General features: G+C 37.8%; 1 protein-coding gene across 3 annotated transcripts in view; it reads right to left on the bottom strand.

Annotated features, from left to right (window-relative positions):
- rnf216 (ring finger protein 216) overlaps window positions 1–23,549 on the bottom strand; it is a 65,357-nt gene that overhangs the window by 15,497 nt on the left and 26,311 nt on the right. For all 3 annotated transcript variants that reach the window (XM_039774065.1, XM_039774061.1, XM_039774064.1), the window contains 9 exons: window positions 23,055–23,157; window positions 21,224–21,382; window positions 20,884–20,998; window positions 20,621–20,760; window positions 20,393–20,443; window positions 19,938–20,075; window positions 19,216–19,364; window positions 18,853–18,931; window positions 4,120–4,217 (listed from right to left, as the gene is read on the bottom strand). In XM_039774065.1, coding sequence (XP_039629999.1) covers window positions 4,120–4,217; window positions 18,853–18,931; window positions 19,216–19,364; window positions 19,938–20,075; window positions 20,393–20,443; window positions 20,621–20,760; window positions 20,884–20,998; window positions 21,224–21,382; window positions 23,055–23,157 — 1,032 coding nt within the window. The remainder of the gene's footprint in view (window positions 1–4,119; window positions 4,218–18,852; window positions 18,932–19,215; window positions 19,365–19,937; window positions 20,076–20,392; window positions 20,444–20,620; window positions 20,761–20,883; window positions 20,999–21,223; window positions 21,383–23,054; window positions 23,158–23,549) is intronic.

The raw sequence follows: 23,549 nt of genomic DNA on the forward strand, positions 1-23,549 counted from the left end.
TAGATTGATATTTGAGACCTTTTTCACTTTTTGTGTATTTTATTGATGCAGATATTACTTGAATGATAATGTTAGCTAGTCATCTAATGGCTCATTTTACACCGTATTTGGTTGGTAACAATTAAGTTTTGTGAATTTTAGAAAGTCAATTAAAATTAAGGGAAAAAGTGTATTTCACTAACACTTAAAAGTATTCATTTAAGAAAGTAGTTGAAATGAAAATGTGCAGTAGATTGCTGCACTCCAGGATCAGAGTTTGACACCCATGTCTTATATCATACCAGTTGAATCTGTATGAATATGATAGGACAGAAGGTCTAGTTTCCTAGGGGATTCACTAATGTGATTGAGTTTGCTTTACATTTATCTCAACTTGTTTTCTTTAGATGGAATTACTTTAAGTTTGATATTTCACCCTTTTAAATGGGACCTCATATGTGCTGTGTTGACACAAACATGTGGCGGTCTTGCTTGTATGAAAACAGCTGCACGGAACAAGAGACACAAAAGTAACAAAAGCACAACAAAGGAGTTTTTCGGTCCAGATCATGAAAAACGCCCACTGGTGGCAATTTAATCTACTGTGTGACATGGCACTAAATGAAATAGGTACTGAGTGGCATTGGGTGAAGAAGGTATAATGCAGGAAGACTCAGATTGTGTGCTACAGATCTTCTAAAGCAGTTGTTTTCAACCTTTATTAAACCTTAATTAAAAACAGTAGTTTTCACCATTTCTGCAACAAAAATATATATTCTAACACAGTCAATTAATTGATATTGGCAATTAAAACACTGCTTATATGTAAATCTGCATGTACTTATACGTTTTAATTGCACTACAGCTTTTTGCTGTTAAAATATACATTTTATATTACTTATACAGATGTGTTTTAATTCAGTGTATGAACTAGAAATTCATAATTCTACAGGTGTAATTATAAAATATGAATTTTAATTATGTAATACTTGATTCTTACCAAAACGTATACTGTACAACAGCAACAAATACACAGTACAAATCTTTAAAAAAAAAAAAAAATTGTTTACCAAGCAGCAACTTCTAATTTTTCTTTTTCCAGTTAAAAGTGTAAAGCTGCAGCAATTTGAACAAGCTCACTGTCCAAACTCAAAAAACAGTGTCTGTCTTAATTTAAAATGACAAAATAAAAGGTCTGAATTTCTTAAAGAAGCTTTTCGGACCACTTGTCTTGTTGCACAGAACAATTTCTAAGATTACTTTTTCTGTTTATTACTCTAGAGAAAAGCCAAGCAAAAGGACACCTTTTATTGGCTAACTAAAAAGATTACAATATGCAAGCTTTCGAGGCAACTCAGGCCCCTTCTTCAGGCAAGATGTAATCATTTTTATTACTCGTCATTCTTTAACAAAGTCTAATTATACCAATTGCCTCTTGTTCACGGATAAAAATAAGCTTCCACTTGCTGTTCTTTCTTTACACTGCTAGAAGTTTGCTGCAAAAGCTTATTAAAAAAAAAAAAAAAACCCTTGCACTGGCTTAACTACTGTAATACGAGCATAAAGGAGCACATCAACTAAATTACTGTAAATCTTAGAAAGGCACAGGTTGAAAATATTGTTTTTTGTGGTAGTCCTTTTTACAGATCAAGTCTCTTTTTAGTGAAAAGTCGGGCTGAATTCAATCAGCAGCCAATTGATCTGATCATCACTAGACGTAATCCAGCTAAACTAAAACCAGATACAATCTATACATGAAATACACTTTGAAGATGATCTTTGAGAAAACTGACAATCATTGCTTCCAGTGTATTCTAGGCTTTCAACATCAATGAAACAGTCTGCTTTTAGGTATGTTTGACACCCCTGCTATAGTTTATTTTTTTAGGGATTCAATTATTTTTACTACTTTCTATTTTCAGTCTTCTTGCAGTGCCATCCCCATTAGTTCCCTGGGGTCCACTAGTGGGTCACAGCCCCCTTGGTTGAGAACCACTGTTCGAAAAGGACAAATTCATTGACAAGGCTAGTGATGCTCTGATTTATTGCCAGTAAAAATTGGCAGTTTTTCCACTCCAAATGTCTTTCAGGCTTTGCTTTCCATACTTTGCCTAAATGAGCGACCAATTCATTACAGAAAAAGTATCACAGGACTTCTAATGGAAGACGGAATGCAAAATTAGGGGAGCTAGGTGAGAGAAGATCAAAATATTGATTTTGACATTAAAGAAGGCAGACTGGTAGATGGAAAATGGAAATTTGATGAGCCATCCTGTGGATGAAGGGGCAAGGCAGACAAATATATGTTGGCCAGCTAAATATAAAAGGTTTGGCCTAAAATGCTACAGACAGATCAGTCTTCCCGTGAAATTAAAAGAAGCTGCTTTCAAAAGTTCAGAACTATTTGTTTTATCCTTTAACACTGACATTGTGTAAGAGGGTGAACACAGAGGGAGCAAGCAGAGTAGTTTAGTACAGCATCTCATATTCTGAACTAGAAGAGGAACAGATAGTCTTAAAAATACAGAGACTGTCATACTTATAATGAAGAACCTTTTACTCAAGTACTTAATTTTAATTGATGTTCAATGAAAAAAAAGTTGTTAATATTAACATTACCTTCTAGTCTACACTTTAACTGGAAAACCAGGATAATAAATAAATACATTTTTAATATCTGTGATCGTAGTATTAGCCCTAAAATATCTGACTGAACCCTGGCCCCAGCCGAAGATATTTAGAAAATCTTTCACATAATCTACAACTCTGTAATGGCCTGTGCGCTAGTGGTGTGCGGGGCCTGTAACATTATCTCAGAATCGGCCCACTGAATCACAGTAATTAAAAGAGAAGGCTCAGTTACGTGATGCACTCTGGACCCCCTGGAGGTCGTAGTAGAAAAGGAAAAAATTAATGCAAAACTGAGTGGCATTATGAACAATGCTGCCTATCCTCGGCATGACACATGAACACTGAGGACTATTAACCAACAAATCATTTGACAAATGTGTGTGTGTGAAGAAATGCTACTGGGGCTCGTTTATACCAACTGCAACATGCCTGCATAATGCTTCACTGAAACTGGGATGGTCAAGTCAGAAGTTTCCTTTCTTAAGGATGTTTGGACCCATCCAGTACTTGCTAGGGTTGCTTCTAAAAGATGTTGGTCAGGCCATTAGGGGGTGCTTACTCTTAGTTTGCGTGCAGAACCCAATGCCCCAGTGCAGTGGCGAGGCCACTGTGCTGTAAATGTGGCGCTGTCCTTCTGATGAGATATAAAACAGGTCCCAGCTCTCTGTGGTCATTAAAGATGCATAAGCACCATATAAATGTAATTAAAATTTTCCTTTTTAGTCATTCTGGTATGTATGTATATTTTTGTAAAAAGCCAAAAATTTCTACTTCGGGACTAACAAAGTCCTAGCTATCTAAAAATGACAGCTGGGTGCCACTTTTTGGCCAGAGTGTATTTGGACCTTATAAACTGAAACAATCCAGTTTAATGCTAAATAAATATTTACAGTTCTTTATAAAGATGTAGCTTGCATAAAATGGCACACACAGATATGCATTTCAAGGATGAGGGGGGATTTCTCATTCAGATGCATTTTCAGAACAAGACAAAGCAGTAGGAATCCCTTCATTTTAGCATTAAATAGTTCCTGTTAGAATGAGGAACTTCAGTCTGGTAACAAAAGGATGTGTTATAAGTCCTCAGAGACTGGAAGAGGATGCTGCGACAACCAGCTGTATCCTACCTCCCCATCCTGTACAACACTTAACATGGAAAGGGTACAGAATTGTGGATGCGGGCTCAAACCAATTCATAGAACATTTGCACATCAGATTAACTAAATTTACTTCTGAAGGCTTATTCTTAATATGTGGCCTCATTAAGATTTTTCCTTTCTTGGTTTACAAAGCAGTGTTTAGGTGTCTTTACTAAACAAAGAAATTGTAGTAATTAAAGCACATGTTCTACTGATATATAAATCTAATTGGTTAAAGTAAAACCTGCACACCAACTAATCATAAGAAAACCGCCAAGCAAAAAACAAAGTGCAAACATTAAAGTTCTTTTCATCAGGAAAAGTATGTTTCTGCTCACCCCATGCTGAAAAGTCAGTAAAACAAACTTACAAGGCAACTCTTATTCGGATTTCATCTTTCTCTGCAACCTCAGCACACGTCAGATCGGTATGATCTTTCCATTGTATGTGGCATTTCCGACAGGATTCCTAGAGTTAAGGAAAATCTTCTTTAAGCAAACAATACAAAAAACTTTCAACCAACCACCCCCCAAAAAGGTTCATTATATACACACACTATTATAAAGCTTTGAATGTGCCCATTCTACATGCCTGGATGCTAAAGGAGAAGCTGCCCTCTGTTTAAAAGGGCCTACACTGAATATTAGTAGCTGGAGGATAAACAGATGCCTTTGTGGGAGGTATACATACAAAATGACTGCATGGTGACGCACAGAAAACCCAGTACTATAAAAGTCAAAATTTAGTTTAGATCCATCCATCCATTTTCTAACCCGCTGAATCCGAATAGGGTCACGGGGGTCCGCTGGAGCCAATCCCAGCCAAGATTTTTTGACTAAATTAAAAACCTTTTTTTTTTTTCCCTTTTCTTCCAAATCAGCATTTTGCTCCTATGTTAATAGGTTCCACCACATTAGTGACTTAAAAAAAAAAAAAAAAAGGGAGAGGTAATGGTGTTTTCCTAAAGTTAACTTGGTTAAAGTGATCAAGTTACACTTTGAAACTAAACTTAACAAAATGGTACTGAAGTGTGATGCACTGTAGCAAGTCATTTAATCTGTATACACGATTAGTAAATATGTATCTTTAATTTGTAAAGCTCCATGAGACAGTTATCACTATAAATACATAGTATATAAAATGAAATGCATGTGTATTTACATTAACCCAACTTAAGGATTGAAGTATTCATCCACCAAGTAATTTTCTATCCCACTTATCAAATTAAAGCTCATGAAGAGGCTGTGTTTATCCTCACAGCATTAATATTTTTGAAGCAGAAGAAGACAACACCTTTACTTAACTACCATAAGTTATTTATGTGATGGTGGGATGCCAATTTAAATCACCACCAATGTGAAACATTCATCTGGAAGATGCAATGGCAGCCATCTTTGCAAAAGTACACTCCCCACACATTATGTAATGAAGGGGGAGAGATTGTTGGCCAATAAGGGACAGAGGATGATTAGGGGCCTACATAGACAAGGCTGTGGTGGGCAATTTAGTCAGGACACAGTACATCAGGTTACACACTTTTCTTTTTGAAAGATGTACAGGGATCTTTTATGATGACCACAGATAGTCAAAACCTCGGTTCGATGCCTCATCTGAAGGACAGCACCCTGATGGTCTCACCAACACATCTTCCATGTTGGCATTTAAAGTAACAGGTGTTTCATGGATTTGGGCAAATAGGTTCATCACAATGGAGAAAAATCCATAAAGGACACTGAAAATATGAAAATTTAAAAACATACACCTGATCAAGAGTGGCTTTTCTGGTTACAAAGTAGGACGATATGCAACCCATCATTTAAGGAAATTCTTAAATTTGCAAGGTTGATAGAAATTTTAGTTTTTAATATGAAGAATATAGCATTGTGAAGCTTACCTATACCAATTCAGTTTTACTTGGGGACAAAAGCCTGTTCCAGCAGAACTGAGCACAAGGCAAGAAATAAACCCTTAACAGGGTTACACCAGTTAATTGTATGGCTCAATTACAGACAGAATGTGCCATTTTACAACTGCAATTTGCCTTAGAGGAAAACTGGAATACACAGAAGAAAAAACAAAACAAAACAAAAAACACATACCTCACAGAAAATGTGAAAGTTTCAGATGTACACACTGCAATTAAAAAAAACCAAAAAAAAACACACCACACACCATACACACTAGCAGGCAGGCCAACTATTGACAACTTCTGCTTTTCCTAATGCTTTGTGTCACCTGCTGTTTAAGAAAACAAGCTTTTAAACCTGCTGGGACCTTTTCTGTCCTCTGGGATAACATTTATAAGAGCACCAGTACAGTATATGAGCCAGAAGCAAAAGCCAAACAAAACTAAAAAATAAAAGCACATGCTGAACAGCGTAAAGAGTACAGAAAGGGAGGAACCGAGGGATTAGCTACCTGATTAGAGTATTATTTATTCAAAAATACTCCAGCAACAGACACCTAAATTAGCAATTACACAGTCATGATACAGAAAATTAACAACTTGGGGAGACTATATTTTGGTATCCCATTTCAATTTTAAAAAATCACTTTCCTCTACGAACTCTGTGATGAAGTGTCTAAAAATGGCACAAATTGCCAGAGAACAGAGAAGGGATGTCTCTCCTGGTTAGATGTATTTTATTCCTCGTCTCACCAAACACATGGTGAGAAGTAAAGAAATATTACATTTTTGTCAATCTGCTACAAAACTCTTCATTTAACTTTATTTTTTGCACATTTACAGTGCTCTGTATTTGAATTTGTGCAAAGATCATTATGTAATTATTTTTAAATTACACCACATGACAACTTATTGCACTTAACACCAGCCAACTGTAGCATCATCTTGTTAAGAAAACAAGAATTACATATTTCTAAAGAGAAGCCAGGGAAGTGCAAATTAGGTGCATGGGTTTACTTCACAACAGCACCTCTGGATTTTGCTCAAGTTCTGTAGTTGAAAATTCTGTGCTACACTGTAGGATTGTCTGCATGTACGAGAGAGATATAGATGTACAGTGCATCTGGAAAGTATTCACAGCGCATCACTTTTTCCACATTTTATGTTACAGCCTTATTCCAAAATGGATTAAATTCATTTTTTTCCTCAGAATTCTACACACAACACCCCATAATGACAATGTGAAAAAAGTGTATTTGAGGTTTTTGCAAATTTATTAAAAATAAAAAAAAACTGAGAAATCAGTATTCACAGCCTTTGCCATGAAGCTCAAAATTGAGCTTCGGTGCATCCTGTTTCCCCCGATCATCCTTGAGATGTTTCTGCAGCTTAATTGGAGTCCACCTGTGGTAAATTCAGTTGATCGGACATGATTTGGAAGGGCACACACCTGTCTATATAAGGTCCCACAGTTGACAGTTCATGTCAGAGCACAAACCAAGTATGAAGTCAAAGGAATTGTCTGTAGACCTACAAGTCAGGTTTGGCTTGAGGCACAAATCTGGGGAAGGTTACAGAAAAATGTCTGCTGCTTTGAAGGTCCCAATGAGCACAGTGGCCTCCATCATCCGTAAGTGGAAGAAGTTCGAAACCACCAGGACACCTTTCTTCCTAAAGCTGGCCGGCCATCTAAACTGAGCGATCGGGGCAGAAGGGTCTTAGTCAAGGAGGTGACCAAGAACCCGATGGTCACTCTGTCAGAGCTCCAGAGGTCCTCTATGGAGAGAGGAGAACCTTCCAGAAGACCAAAAAAAGAAACGTCCCTTTGTCCAGGACTGTGTATTTCAACAATAATGTTTTAAAAATCCAAATAACTTTACAGATCTTCATTGTAAAGGGTTTAAACAATGTTTTCCATGCATGTTCAATTAACCATAAATAATTAACATGCACCTCAGGAATGGTCGTTAAGACCTTAACAGCTTACAGAAAGTGGGCATTTAAGGTCACAGTTCTAAAAATGCAGGACACTAAAGAGACTTGTCTACCGACTGTGAAAAACACCCAAAGAAAGATGCCCAGGGTCCCTGCTCATCTGCGTGAACGTGCATTAGGCATGCTGCAGGGAGGCAGGAGGACTGCTGATGTGGCTAGGGCAATAAATTGCCATGTCCGCACTGTGAGACGCCTAAGATAGCGCTACAGGGAGACAGGAAGGACAGCTGATCATCCTCACAGTGGAAGAGCCCGGATCTCAATCCCATTGAGCACGTCTGGGACCTGTTGGATCGCAGGGTGAGGGCTAGGGCCATTCCCCCCAGAAATGTCCAGGAACTTGCAGGTGCCTTGGTGGAAGAGTGGGGTAACATCTTACAGCAAGAACTGACAAATCTGGTCCAGTCCATGAGGAGGAGATGCACTGCAGTACTTCAAGCAGCTGGTGGCCACACCAGATACTGACTAGTACTTTTGATTTTGAGCCTCCCTTCATTCAGGGACACATTGTGAAACATAGTTTATGTCTTATGGTGTTGACTCTTTTAGTGTTCATACAAATATTTACATTAAGTTTACTGAAAGTAAAAACAGTTGAAAGTCAGAGGACGTTTCTTTTTTTGCTGAGTATATACACACACACACACACACACACACACATACACATACATATACATAGAGAGAGAGAGCTATATAAAAAAAAAAACCCTCTCGCCTTGCACACCACCAGTTATCTACAGTAGTCAACAAATACATTTGTGGCTGCATTCTACAAGAAGGGAGACAAAATGGATCCTGATAATTCATGTTCAGCCTATATACATTGGACTTCCAATACAACTCTTGAGTCCAGTCACGTGCAAAAGTTCGCTGACGCAATTGCTATCGCGGGCTGCATCAGAAATGGGCAGGGGGAAGAACCTAATCAAGGACTTTGTTAAATGGTGCGACTCAAACCACCTAGACCTGAACACCAAAACCAACGAGCGGGTGGTGGATTTTAGGAGGCCCAGGCCCTTCATGGACCCTGTGATCAGAGGTGACTGTGTGGAGAGGGTGCAGACCTATAAATACCTGGGAGTGCTGCTAAATGATAAATTGGACTGGACTGCCAATACTGATGCTCTGTGCAAGAGAGGACAGAGCTAACTATACTTCCTTAGAAGGCTGCCATCCTTCAACATCTGCAATAATATGCGCAGATGTTCTATCAGATGGTTGTGGCGAGCTCCCGCTTCTATGCGGTGGTGTATTGGGGAAGCAGCATAAAGAAGAGGAACGCCTCACACCTGGACAAACTGGTGAGGAAGGCAGGCTCTATTGTAGGCATGAAGCTGGACAGTTTGACATCTGTGGTGGAGCGACAGGCGCTGAGCAGGCTCCTGTCAATCATGGAGAATCCACTGCATCCACTGAACAGGATCATCTCCAGACAGAGGAGCAGCTTCAGCGACAGACTGCTGTCACCGTCCTGCTCCACTGACAGACTGAGGAGATCGTTAATGATCGTTTAATATTGTTTTTATCAGTATGCTTCTGCCAGAGTATGTGAATTTCCCCTTGGGGATTAATAAAATATCTATCAATACACCTTACTTCTATTCCATGGAAAAGTATAATAGCTAAATTACCCATATGACAATGGTATACCAAAGTAAAAGCCAACATTGGTTTGACAGAATCAACCCCATTCATTAACTCATCTATAAGACTAAGCTGGATACTGCAGTAGTTGTCAAAAGAAAAAGCATAACATTAATTTAGATTTTCAAAATCCTTTTAATAAGTACAGTAGAAGATAAATTAGAACCTACTGGTTTAAAAGGTAATTAGAAAAAATTTATTACATCCAGGTTAATTAGCAGAATTAAAAGGGTACATATCATTGAACTGGTACATTTTCTAAGTTATATTAATGGCATACACTCTGGGAAGGTGAATTTCTAACTTCAAGATCTAAATTTACAAATCCTTCTTTGCGATCAGATCTTGGACTGAATGTTTGCCATTAAATTTGTCAAACTTGTGTTCTCATTATGCTGAGAAGGGCACAGGTCACACACCCCAAAAGGGTGTAGTGGGTATACTTGTGTTTGACAACATCTATGATTGTTGTCTAAACACTTTTTCAGATGAGCCTTTGTTGGCAGGCAAACAGGAGGGAAATCACTCATACAATCCAAATGCAATTAGCACAAGCTTCAAACGAAGCACATCTGCCAGTGCAGTATTGTACAACTGCTTGTGGCCTACAGGCAGATTGCTAACAAAGAAGGCCTGCTTTTTATTATTACATATAAGGTTTGGCAACAGAAAATGCGTTAACATTAAAATAAGCCTTGCAGCAAGACATCTAGAGTGCCTTCCTCATTTGTAGTTCAAGGGTCTCTAGCATATAATGCTACACTTGGGGACAAGAAGAAAAAAACAAAGAAAAAAAACAAACAAAAAAAAAAAAAACAGACATTCTTACCAATGGAAATGGCCATCATACCTAACTTTTTATTTTTTTAATGTTATAATTTACTGAACTTCCAATTAACCAAATGATCTAGATTTGATACAATACACACTTTTAAGTACCACATTTATAAATGATGTTTGTCCAATGAAGTAGGTACAGATAAAACACTGATTGTTGTGTTGCATTGTAAAACTTAAAAATTATTTTAGAGCTTGACCTAGTTAATCAAGGTGGTTTGAACTGGTCTGCTTGGTATGAACCTTTTGCCAAGCTATGAGGTCACATTTCCAACTAAAATAAAGTTGGAAACCATGTTTTGATACTTAAACTCACAAATAATTTCCAGGTAGAAGGTGCAGTATACTTTTCCTTTGGTTTGTTGCTTTACTTTACCTAGCCAAATACCTTTTACTTGTAATCAGGCCAGAGGTCAAAATACAACCACCCTTAAATTTCATAGTTTAATGAAGGTAATGGTTAATTATCCCATTTTCAGGATGACAGTAATGCATCATTAGACCATGATTTCTATCAAGTTTTACTATTTGGGGACTGAAATGTTAAAAGGTATTTGTTTAATAACACCTTGCATAGCAAAAGGATTTTTATTAGTATTATGTATTAGTAAACTCCACAGATATAACCAAAGAAAGTTTACTAATCCCTTGTATTAAGAAGGTACCAGTTAGCATTTATTCAAATGCGAAAGATTAAAAATTTCGATTTCTCGCTCATCAAAAAGCAAGGTGCTCACATCTTGGCTTGCAAGCAAGCACATCATGAAAACACCCATTTCAAAATCAATGCTAAGTTGTGGGGGCCAGGAATCAGACTAGTAGCAAAATGTTACTCCACTACTTCATGATGCACTAGTTAAATTGCAAGAGTGATGGATACCTGGGCATCAGCAAGCCCAAACCCCGACACAAACACAGAATCAGTGTCTTAGGTTTAAATGAAGGTTGTTTATGAACAACAAATACCTCCAACACAGTACAAAAGCACAAACAGGTTTTCTCTCTTCCCAAGAGCACGCTCTCTCACACCACCACACTGCCCTCCTCCAGTCAAGTGTTGCCTCTCTTACCTCCCAGATCTGACTTGTCTGGATAAAGGAGTGCAGTCCCTTTTATTATAGGCCCGGGAGTACTTCCGGTGCCAGGGCGATTGCCCGATCAAAGTCCCTCATCACAGTAGGGAGCTCGTTTCCCTACAGCGCCCTCTTGCGGCACCCCATGACCCCAGCAGGGCTGCCCTTTCTGGACTAAATTTCCCGGCATGCCCTGCTGACTTCCCACGGGGCACCGATAACCAGGGCTGCTGCCATCTAGTGTGCTGGGGGAATAAAAAACCCCCAGCGATATCTTCTCTTTTTAATGGGCTGTCCATCCACCCTTTTGGTCCTTCCTTCCGGGTTTTCTTCTGGCCAGGATGCCCATCCAGCCCATGTGGCATCTACACAAGGCTCAAACAAAAAAACCTTACATGGTTTAAGCCAAGCTGGCCTAGCAGCAAAATTACATCACAGGAAGTGCTAACTTTGCCTGCAATGCTGTTATATTCTCATAAGATTTGGGTGATTTAATAAAAACCTTTATGTACCTCCCTTTATATCTATATATCTCAATGCAGACTTTCAACTCAAATGAGGTCCAATCAGCATATCTGACAGGTTTTTGGAGCAAATTTAACAGCTGCAGACTTATTCATTAAGATACCATACATGTTTATATTGCAGCTAGCAGAGCTACAGTCTCCAAGAAAGAGTAAAACAAATAAATAAAAACCCCCAACACACAACATCCAATATACTCCAGATATAACCTACAGCATGTGTGTAGTGTGCTTGGCAGTTCCTTTTATGTAACCATCAGTACCAGACAAAATGCACATGTACAACATTTGAAAATAAACAGACATTACTGGGAAGTACAGTTTCTTTAAGTGCCTCCTGTACAATAAATAATGCATGAAACAGCATCTACTTTGTTTTCAGATGGCATCTCATACCCCCAGATGCTGTCTGTAATATCAAAGTATCTATCCTCAAGGGATTCATTAAGTCAAAGCCAGAGAGTGAATCAGATTCAAGAATGCAGGCGTGACCTCCATTAAAAAAAAAAAATTCAGGTGTGAGTACAGTTCACTTATAATAAATTAGTTTACACTTTCTGGACTGTTTCTTTATGAAAATAAATGGTTTTCATTTAAACTTAAGTACAACAATCAAAACTCACCACAAAGACTTGTTTTGGCAAACTACAAGCTCCCTGTAATTCAGATTCAGATACACTGGATGGCAGAGAGTTGATAACAGTTGTGGTAGCCATAGAAACTTTGGAAGTGGAATTTTTAAACAGCATTTAACCTTATTGTTCTTTACAACTACACTAGAGGAGTGTGTTTTGTGAATTAAGTATATTCCAAAGCAACAACTTTAAATGGCACTGAACTGAATGCAAAAACAAAGATTTCAATTTACAGTACACCCCCAAAATTCATGGGGGTTACGTTCCTAGAGCACCTGCGAATTGTGAAAAACCGCAACTTTAGGATGTGGTTTAAAAAATGCCTTTTAAATGCCTATTTTTTTATAGTTTAAACCCTAAATACAGTATACCCCAAAGTACTTTAATTTCGTTGAAAATTCAGCTCAATGCAGTACCTAAAAACAGAATGTAAAGGTAAACCAGTCTACTGTACAGTACTGTACTGCTATGTCTCCCGGGGTGCTAGAATGTAAAATATTGATGTTAATACCGCTATACGTACTGTAATTCATGCAAGCGCGTTTTCTTTGGAATGCGCCATTTTCTTTGTTAGAAGTAGAGTAAATACATAATTTAATTTAATTAAAATACAGTAAAATGTACGGGTATTCACCAATGATGAATGATATTGATGATGAAGTAGCTGTGCAGTACAATACAAGGATTTAAAACTCCTCGGGTGGCGCCCCTTCAGGAGGAGTTGTATCTTTGGACGGGTCTTCTGGTGGGATTTCATGCTGGCTTTTCTTTATAGGTTTCAGGAACATTGTGATGGGAAGTTGCTACATTGTCTCCTGTAGCGAACTACTGGTACAATTTCTGTGCTCGCTCACGGATGATGTTACCATCCAAGGGGATGTTCTTCTTCCTGCAGTCGGAGATCCAAAATGCCAAGGCAGATTCCATCCCGACGATATTTTTATTCCTTACGGTCATTACCTTTTTGGCACTACCACAGAAACTTAGATACAGTATTCCAGATCGCTGCTTCATTCTTCATGTAACGTGCGGTGCTTTCATTAATGCCATAGTGGCATGCTACTGCAGTATAACTTTTTAGTTCCTGGAGCAAATCCAGTAGTTCAACCTTCTCCTGGAGTGTTTTAAACTTCTGGTGCTTAGGCTCAGTGCCAGAAGCCTTAGAAGGTGCAGGGCGATTCGGCGACATCTTGTCCATTTAAAATGGACAACATGAGGGAACTCACCTGGAGTTGCGTCACAGGGCAGCAAATCGATCAGCAGCAAGGAGAAATGAATAACGCTCTCGGATTGGCTACTTTCACAATCCCAAACCGCGTTTCCCTCAGCGGTTACTTCTGGTTCTCCTTTCAGCACAGTATTGCCACGAAAAAAAATCCATAAAAAATTGTGGAGGATATTTGCGCTTCACACTAACAATTAATAGTTGGGTTCTAAGCAAAAATCAGTGAACGACCTTGAACCGCGACTTCGCGGGGGTCTACTGTACTTGTGTAAATTTAAGATTTCTATAGCAAAAGGTACTGGCATTGGGTGAACATGACTTTAAACACAAGTTGACAAGAATTAACATAAGTATCAAACAAATAAAATCACTTTATAACTAACAGATTGCAATTAATACTATGACCCTTTGATATGCTTTATGTTCTGAATCCAGCCAAGTAGTTAAGGGATATTCTGGAAAGAATTTCTACACCAATGAGCTAAACAATTAATACATACCTCCAGTACAGTTTGGGACACATACAGACTATGCTATGGTGCACAGATGCTAATGGTGGCCTATCATCGCATTATAAGCCGCAAACGGCATTTTATTTAAAAATTGTAATATATATATATATATATATATATATATATATATATATATATATATATATATATATATATATATATATATATATATATATATATATATATATATATATATATATATATATATATATATATATAGGGCGTGGATTCACTAAGCCGCCGACAAGTGAGATGCCCATGGCACACGCAGGAAGCAGCCACGCCCACCAACTGTAGGACCATTGGATACGATGACAACTCGCAGAACCACGCCCACCAAGTCGGACGCAACGACACAGGAAAAACGGCGTCATTTATGTTCGTCTGTCGTAGAGTCCACATGCAGCTCTGAGCCATGTTGACTGTTCATAGAGGCATGTTTCTCGCGAAAGTGAATCGCTATATGCAGCGTGTAAAACAGTTTGCGGGGGGTATCCCATGGGATCCTTAAAACAATCCTTTAAAACTGAGGTTAAAACACAATGAAGGAAGCAGTCTTTAAAAACCAATAAGCCCTGTGCCTCTATTTCATTACCGTCTCACCTGCTAAACCAATGCAGGCCCGGCAACAGTCGAGACACTCTCTCAGCAGCTGACCTTCTCTGTGCCCGATCGGTTCACACAGAGGCACCACACGACGCGGAAGGACTATCTAAGAGGAGGCATGTTTGTCACGGATGTAAATCGCTATATGCGGCGTGTAAAACAGTTTCCGAGGGGTTTCCCATGGTCTTAGACTCGGTGGCCGGGTCTCTGTCAGTTGCTCTTGCGACTGGGCACATGACCAGGCAGTGTGTATGCTTCCGAGTGCGAGGGCGGACGTGACAGCACCATCTAAGAAGATTCATATTTGTCGTGGATGTAAATCCCTGTATGCAGCGTGTAAAACAATTTGTTGCAAACGTGAATCGCAGTATGCAGTGTGTAAAACGCTGTATTGTATGTTGCCCTCTCCAGAGTTACATCTTTTCATTTACCTACAGTCGTATACACAATGAAGTAACCAGTCTTTAAAAACAGAGTTTTCGGTTACGACGCATGACCACGTGCACCATAGCAAACTGTTTTACACGCTACATACAGCAATTCGCATTCGCGACAAACGTGCGTCTTCTTAGATGCTCCTGCACTTTGTACACACCGCCCTCCCACCTCGCTACCACTGTGGTCGGGTGTCTTGCTTGATTATATATAGAAAGGCAGCCAAAACCGCACAGAGCAATGAAAAGTCTACGCAAGTCACAGCTGCATCTGGACTGTGCAAAGAAGACAACAACTCGAGTGACGAGTTGGAGGTGGGCACATGAGCAGGCAGTGCATACTGGATGAGAAATCAGCAGACTAGCATGACGGAGGCAGCGGAGTGGACGTCCTTCTCCTCTCCTCCTGTTCCACCCTCCGCACCGGAGCGCCGCACGGATGATTGTGTGTTGGTTCGTTCCATGCATTGTTACAATGTTGCTTTTCTTGCTGATTTATTACATTTCCGATTTTTCAAATGTTAATTTTCTCCCTGTGCTTAAAAATCATTAAAAAACCAGCCTGATTATGCGGCGTATAGTACGCCGCGGGTTGGCTAGTTTAAAATATATGCCTTAGATTAAAACTGCTAAAAAAACACATTTCTCAAAGGTTAACATATGAGTCTCCCAAATATTGTTTAAATTATGCAATCAATCCCATAAGCCAAATAAGTAAATTCCATGCGAACACAAGAAAATAAATAAATTCAGACAAAAAACTCCTTTACAACAAATAGCACTTAAAATTATATGGGAGAATAAGAATGCCTTGCAACTAACTGCTTATCCTCTTACTAGAGTTTACAAAGGAAACATAGAAAGGATCAAGTGTAAAGCCTATGCAATCCCAAAAAGCTATAGTGTAGGGGAGGGGATTGTACATAAGGCTACTTCACTTCAGTATTTATAAAGTCCCTCCCTAGTATGCAATACAAATGTTTCCTAAATTCCTACTAATGCAGAATTTACCTTTAAGTACAAATCAACCTTTGTGTAAAGGCTCTTACATTTACACTATATGCCTTTCTTTTACCAGTTTAGAAATCAGGCGATTTAGGTATGTTACTTAATTTCACCCAAACTAAAAGCATGTGTTGTTACTCTAATTTAAAAAGATAAGCAAAAAAAAAAAAAAATGGGAACAAGCCAATTATTTAGTTCATGTCTGACTTAATACTGTACAATTGTTTAGCTGGAAACTTAAAATTAACACTATAGCTCAGTACATCATTAATACCGTATACTTTTATGTGTTCTTTCTATAACTGATGCACAAACCTAAATACTGCTGGTATTTTATATTATAAATTTACAAGTAAATAGGTACAGTATCTCACAAAAGTGAGTACATCCCTCACATTTTTGTAAATATTTTATCTTTTCATGGGACAACACTGAAGATATGACACTTTGATACAATGTAGAGTATTCAGTGTACAGCTTGCATGACAGTGTAAATTTGCTGTCCCCTCAAAGTAACTCAAAACAGAGCCATTAATGTCTAAACTGCTGGCAAGAAAAGCGAGTACACCCCTAAGCGAAAAATGTCCAAATTGTGCTCAAAGTGTCAATATTTTGTGTGGCCACCATTATTTTTCAGCACTGCCTTCACTCTCTTGGGTAGAAAGTTCACTAGAGCTTCACAGGTTGCCACTGGAATTCTCTTCCACTCCTCCAGGATGACATCACAGAGCTGGTGGATGTTAGAGACCTTTCGCTCCTCCACCTTCCGTTTGAGGATGCCTCACAGATGCTCAATAGAGTTTAGGTCTGGAGACATGCTTGGTCAGTCCAGCACCTTTACCCTCAGTTTCTTTAGCAAGTCAGTGGTCGTTTTGGAGGCGTGTTTGGGGGTCGATATCATGTTGGAATACTGCCCTGCGGCCCAGTTTCCGAAGGGAGGGGATCATGCTCTGCTTCAGTATGTCATAGTACATGTTGGCATTCATGGTTCCCTCAATGAATTGTAGCTCCCCAGTGCCGGCAGCACTCATGCAGCCCCAAACCATGACACTCCCACCATCATGCTGGACTGTAGGCAAGACACACTTATCTTTGTACTCCTCACCTGGTTGCCACCACACACGCTTGACATCATCTGGACCAAATAAGGTTATCTTGGTTTCATCAGACCACAGGACATGGTTCCAGTAATCCATGTCCTTAGTCTGCTTGTCTTCCGTAAACCATTTGCGGGCTTTCTTATGCATCATCTTTATAAGAGACTTACTTCTGGGACGACAGCCATACAGACCAATTTGATGCAGTGTGTGGCGTATGGTCTGAGCACTGACAGGCTGACCCCCCCCCCCAAGAAATGCTGGCAGCACTCATATGTCTATTTTCAAAAGACAACCACTGGATAGGATGCTGAGCACGTGCATTCAACTTCTTTGGTCGACCATGTCGAGGCCTGTTCCGAGTGGAACCTGTCCTGTTAAACCGCTGTATGGTCTTTGCCACCGCGCTGCAGCTCAATTTTATGGTGTTGGTAATCTTCTTATAGCCTAGGCCATCTTTATGTAGAGCAACAATTCTTTTTTTTCAGATCCTCAGAGAGTTCTTGGCCATGAGGTGCCATGTTGAACTTCCAGTGACCAGTATGAGACAGTGTGAGAGCGATAACACCAAATTTAACACACCTGCTCCCCATTCAGACCTGAGACCTCAAAACACTAACGAGTCACATGACACCGGGGAGGGAAAATGGCTAATTGGGCACAATTTGGACATTTTTCACTTAGGGGTGTACTCATTTTTGTTGCCAGCGGTTTAGACATTAATGGCTCTGCGTCGAGTTATTTGAGGGGACAGCAAATTTACACTGTTATACAAGCTGTACACAGAATACTTTACATTGTATCAAAGTGTCATATCTTCAGTGTTGTCCCATGAAAAGATGTAATAAAATATTTACAAAAATGTGAGAGGTGTACTCACTTTTGTGAGATACTGTATATTTACAGAATTATACCCTCAAATCACCAGTGTTGTTTCTGAAGAAACGACTCCTTCCAATTTTCTTGCTTACAAAAGACTTGGTAAATTGACCCAATTATTTTAAAGTAGAAAAAAAAAATCCATGTTGGTTTAGTGCCTATACAGTGCCAATGATTTAATATACCTGAAGTGCTTTGAAATTGCCTGTAGTCTGCACAACAGTAAAACCAGATTCACTGCAAGGAGCAATGAAAGTTACATATGATTCATATTTTACATTCAAAAGTCTAGACTAGAAGATGAAACGGCTTTGTAACTCATAGAATAACAAAATGAAAAAAGAGACAACATTCTTGATTTTGTGATGTTTGCCAAAACAGTTCAAAGTAAGCAAAATAAACCAATCAAACCTTACAGGCAATTTAAATTTTGTTATATACAATCCAATATCTCCATCTAGTGGGGAACTGTGAAAAATACTTGGCAGCAAAATTTGCTCACAACTGTCTGCTCCAAGCACTAGAAATAGGATCCAAAAATGAGAGAGGTAAAGAAAATGTCCATGCCTTTTTAAATCAAGATTCTAAAATGTAGCAAATTCTGTGAGCATTTATAAGCAACATATGAACTAAGGTAATGGCTGAATGATCCAGTTTGTTATTCTTTTATAAAAAAAAAAAAAAAGGCAGAATATCTCATTATATATAATGACTTTCAATGTGGTGCTTACCTTTCGACAGCGGGGATTAGGACAACTGAACATTAATGCATCCTTATCCAACAAAGCAGGGAAGTTACAAGAAGGGCACCTGGAAAAGAAAACACAAAAGGCAAGATGAGGAACATAAATAAAAAGTTAAAGATAGGTATATAGACTGATTCTATACCGAAATAGGAAACAATCTAACATTAAACAGAAAGACAACACAAATTTATGTATACAGATGTAAAGAAGTATTTCCTAATAAATAACATTTCTTTGAAGTATCATTTCACATTAACTTTTGGGATTAGTCAAATTACATTTGTATTAAAATCATGGAATTAAGAGTTTATGTACCAAACATTAAAAATCTTTTGAACTAAATTTTACCAGACAAGTTCTTCTCCACAAGTTGCTGCAACTGCTTCCTCTGCTTGTCTTTCATAGTATTTTTGAAGAATGTTCTCTGGAAGCACCTTCTCAAGCTCACTTGTTGGAAACGAACAGGTACAGTTTGACTCCATGCAGCTAAGTTGTGACTGAAAATAGACAAAGAAAGCATAAAAACATTTGAAGTGTCAAAGACTTGAATGTAGTTTGCCTATAAGCATGGTATTTGTGTAACATTAATGTTCATACTTCAAGCAAATTAAGGGATATTTAAATAAAAAAAAAACACAACTATCGAAAATAGAGATTTAAAATAACACCCCCACACAATTAAACAACTAGCATGATGATTAGTCTGAAAGATCTTTATAGGAATGTTCTTGATCCTTCCAGCTAAAAAGACAAATAGAAATGGATTGTAAAGTTGACCTTATGTTTTACTTTATAAGAGCAACTTCAGTAAGCAAATGCTAGCAAGGAGTGGAAATTGTTGTATTATCTGAAAATTCAGATGCATTCAACATAACATGTACACAGGCTTTGGAATTTATAGACTGGAGACAGATCATTACCTGCAAAAACATCTATAGACCATTTCCTCCCTGTATAAATCATCATCATGGCATATCATACACAAACATTAAACTTTTCCTAAATTTCCCCTTTCCTGTATAAACAATTTCAAAAGGATATCCTACATAAACATTTTATGGTTTACCTACCTTTCCTGAACCAAACACTGCCTCTTGAGCATACTTCACTAAGCATTCCTTGCAGAAGAGATGTCCTTCAACACACTGTGTGAGCTCTTCAAATGCAAAGTCTCCGAAACAACAACGACATTCAATCATCTGTCCATCCTGAAATAAGAGCTCCATATTATAAGAAAAAGGTATTCTGTTACAATAAAAGGGGTAGACCAGTTTTAAAAATTTCTATGGCAAAACTGTGTCCCTAAAAGTAGTCAAAATTCTCGTGTTAAAGCAGATATTGGGAAATAGCAAGGTAATACTAGACTCCGCAAAAAAAAAAGCGCTACAAATAGTGAAGTACTAGGAAGTACCGGACCACTTTGGCAGTATTAGTCATTTTTGGCAATATTTGGCTTAGCTGAACAGTAAAATGTTAGACTTTCTTCAAGTACATATATAGCGCGAGGTTTCGAATTTAACCTTACCTTCTGGTATTCTTCCTCATTCACTTGTAAAGCAAGCAAGAAATCTTCATGCTTAAAAAAAAAAAAACACAACATTACAGTAATAAAAAGAATTCTTACAAAAACTAAAGTTCACTCAATATTTAATAAATAAAATCACAAGCAATATTTCTTTAAAAAAAAAAAAAACTTTCTAAAACTAATGTTTAACTTGAGAACTTGACACCTGAAAAGTGTATAATGCCCTACCTCTGCTTTTTCTTTTACTTTTTGTTCATAAAAGGCCATTTCTGTTTGTAATGATGGATGTAAAGATTTTCTATTATAGGATTTCCAGTACCGCCTTTTATTTTCCAAAAAATACATACGCCTCTGAAATGTAACAGCACCTATATCAAGAAAGCCATTCAAAACATAAGAACAAAACACTGCACTCTCTCTACTAGTAAACATCCATTAATAAAAAAAGATTTTTTTTTATTATTATTATTAAAATGCATTGGTTCATTTACCATTTGTAAAACTGAAGTCCATGAATGAATGTGAATTCATCTTTTTCCTTCTCTTTGGTTTTGCTGCATCTTCAGAAGGTGTTCTTTGCCACTTCTTAATTGCTTCAGATAAGGCCTGCGACACAGTATAGCAAGTGAAAAGGTCATTGTAAAGCTATTTTTCGACATGTGTTAAATGAATAAAATTAAAACAGGTTGAAAATGTAAATTAGGTTTCGGTAGCACATACTATATACAATAATTCAGTTAATACGTTTCCTGGACAAAATGGTATTAAAAAAAAAAAAAACACTGTGGCCTCTAAATGAATGTTTCAAAAACAAGTTAACTGTACACTAACCTTGCGGGTAATTGCATAGTGTCCTTTAAAAGAATGAAGAGCCCATTTGATATCTTGACTATTTAGCATTTTGAAGTCAGCCATGAGAAGGTCAGCAGCTTGAATTTGTATGTACTGATCGACAACTTCCAAATTTATAAAGTCAAACAAATCGTGACTCTGATGGAGAAAAAGAAATATTTTAGGGAATGCAGTAGGTTTAAAATATGTAACATTTCCTGAATTAAGGCAAAACCAACTACAAAAAGGTACACCTTGATTTAAAAAAGGGTGTTCTTATTTTTCCTAATCAACTACTTATGAAAAAAAATTAAATGTAGCAGCTCGACAAATCCCAGCTTTGCCATAAACATATTAAAAGTGCATTTAAGTTACATGCATTTATACCTCCCATTTTCAGAGCTACTAAATAAATTTCTTCATGAGGCTACAAGGTGCCTACTGCACCATTACAGCACCCTCTGAATCTTCACATTAATATTTCAAACTGAGTATTTTTGGGTTATAATTTGAGAGGCGATTTAATGCAGCATTTGTGGAGTTCCACAGAAAGAGCAAGGTTTTGGGGTCTGAGCAGACATTTGGGCTTAAAACCACAGCAGGTTTTTTCTCAAGCATCTCAATGGCTGGAGTTTTAAATTTTTCTGTCCGACCTGGCAATGTGATCACAGCTTTGGACTTAGATGAAGTGGAGTCATTTTAAATGAATTTAGTAATTTAGACCAGAATTAATTCTGTTATGAACTTATTTGTATTGTGTGTATTTATTTTACATATTTATTCCTTGAAATTTCTAATTACTTTTTCTTGCAAGTTCTTACAAAGAACTTTGAGCCACATTTTTGCATTAAAATGTGCTATAAAAATTAAAAAAAAAAAAAAGATACTCTATCAAACAGCTCCCAAATATCAAGTATGCTACAAAAGACAGCTGTGGTATAATTAATCTTTAGTTGTCAAAAAAGGGCACACTTAATTCAACAGCTTTTTGTCAAAGATAACCTCAATCCATCCATTTTCTAAACTGCGTTTCTGAAATAGTTTCATGGGGAAGCTAGTAGCTATTCCAACAGGCATTGGGCACAAGGTAGAACAGTTCATGGACAAGGTGCCAGTCTGTCACAGGGTGAACAAATACACTCACGTTGACACATGAGGGGTGAGTTTAGAACCCTCTATACCTGCATGTCTTTGGACTATCCTAGGAAATTAGAGCACAAAGAGGAAAAGAATGTGCGCATCACCAGAGTACTTAAACCCAGGTGTCCCTGATGCAAGGCAGCAATACTACTATCGTGCCACCATGCTACCCCCAAAATAACCTAATAATCTAAAATCCAATTTAGTGTTGTTGGATAACTAAACCGATCCAAAACGGAACTGGGCACAAGGCAGGACACAGCCCTGAGAAAGGTACCAATTCATCATATAGACAACACACTTCTGGGGGGAATTTAGAGTCTATTGACCTAACTAGCACATTTTGGGGATGTGGGAGGGAAGGGGTAGGGGGAAAAAAAAAAAAAACCAAAAAAAAAACACCACCACACACAGGAAATTTAGATTTTGATAACATTTAGAACCAAACATGGGCAAAGGCTTAATGTTAGATTCATGATGCAGCAGCACCATCCACTCCACTACTGTTTGGGTTGCATTTTGGTCCAAGATGTTATTGTCAGTTTTACTGCAGCTGATAAAGTCAATTTCCTAGCATTGTTTTAAAAGGATAGCCATTGCAGTGTGTTGCAAAGCAAGCAGCAAATTTATCTTAAGTATTTCATAGGTTTGAAATCATTTCATGTTAAAACACAACATTATTCCTGCTTACTGCAGTTTTCTCTTCAACAGTTTCAAAAAGTGTACTTGAGGTTTGCATCACAGATGGCTCTTTTCTTGGATAGTCTGGAATTTCCAAAAGATAATTGCAAATCCTAGAACAAAAAATATAAAATTACTTTATAGTATATACTGAACAAGTTTATAACACATGACAAGTTTAGGGAAGTTTTGCCCTCAAACTTAATTATTAGTTTTTTTATTAATTGGAGAAAGAAAAAAAAAAAAAAACAAAAACAAAACTGAGTACTGTAATTGTAGCTTTACTAGGAGTATATAACAAATACTGCTGTAAGCAATAATTAAAAAAAAAAAAAAAAAATTAAAAATGAACTGATACTACTTGTTGGAACTCTTATTGGTGCAATATACCAACCCCTAGGTATTCTTACTACAGTATTGGCTCGGTTTTGTGGCTTTATCCAAGTACCAAACAAGAACTGTATTTGAAGACCAGGTGGCAATAAAAACCTGGAGGGACTGGATT

This window comes from Polypterus senegalus, chromosome 13 (assembly GCF_016835505.1).
Source record: "Polypterus senegalus isolate Bchr_013 chromosome 13, ASM1683550v1, whole genome shotgun sequence".
Taxonomy (NCBI): Eukaryota; Metazoa; Chordata; class Cladistia; order Polypteriformes; family Polypteridae; genus Polypterus; species Polypterus senegalus.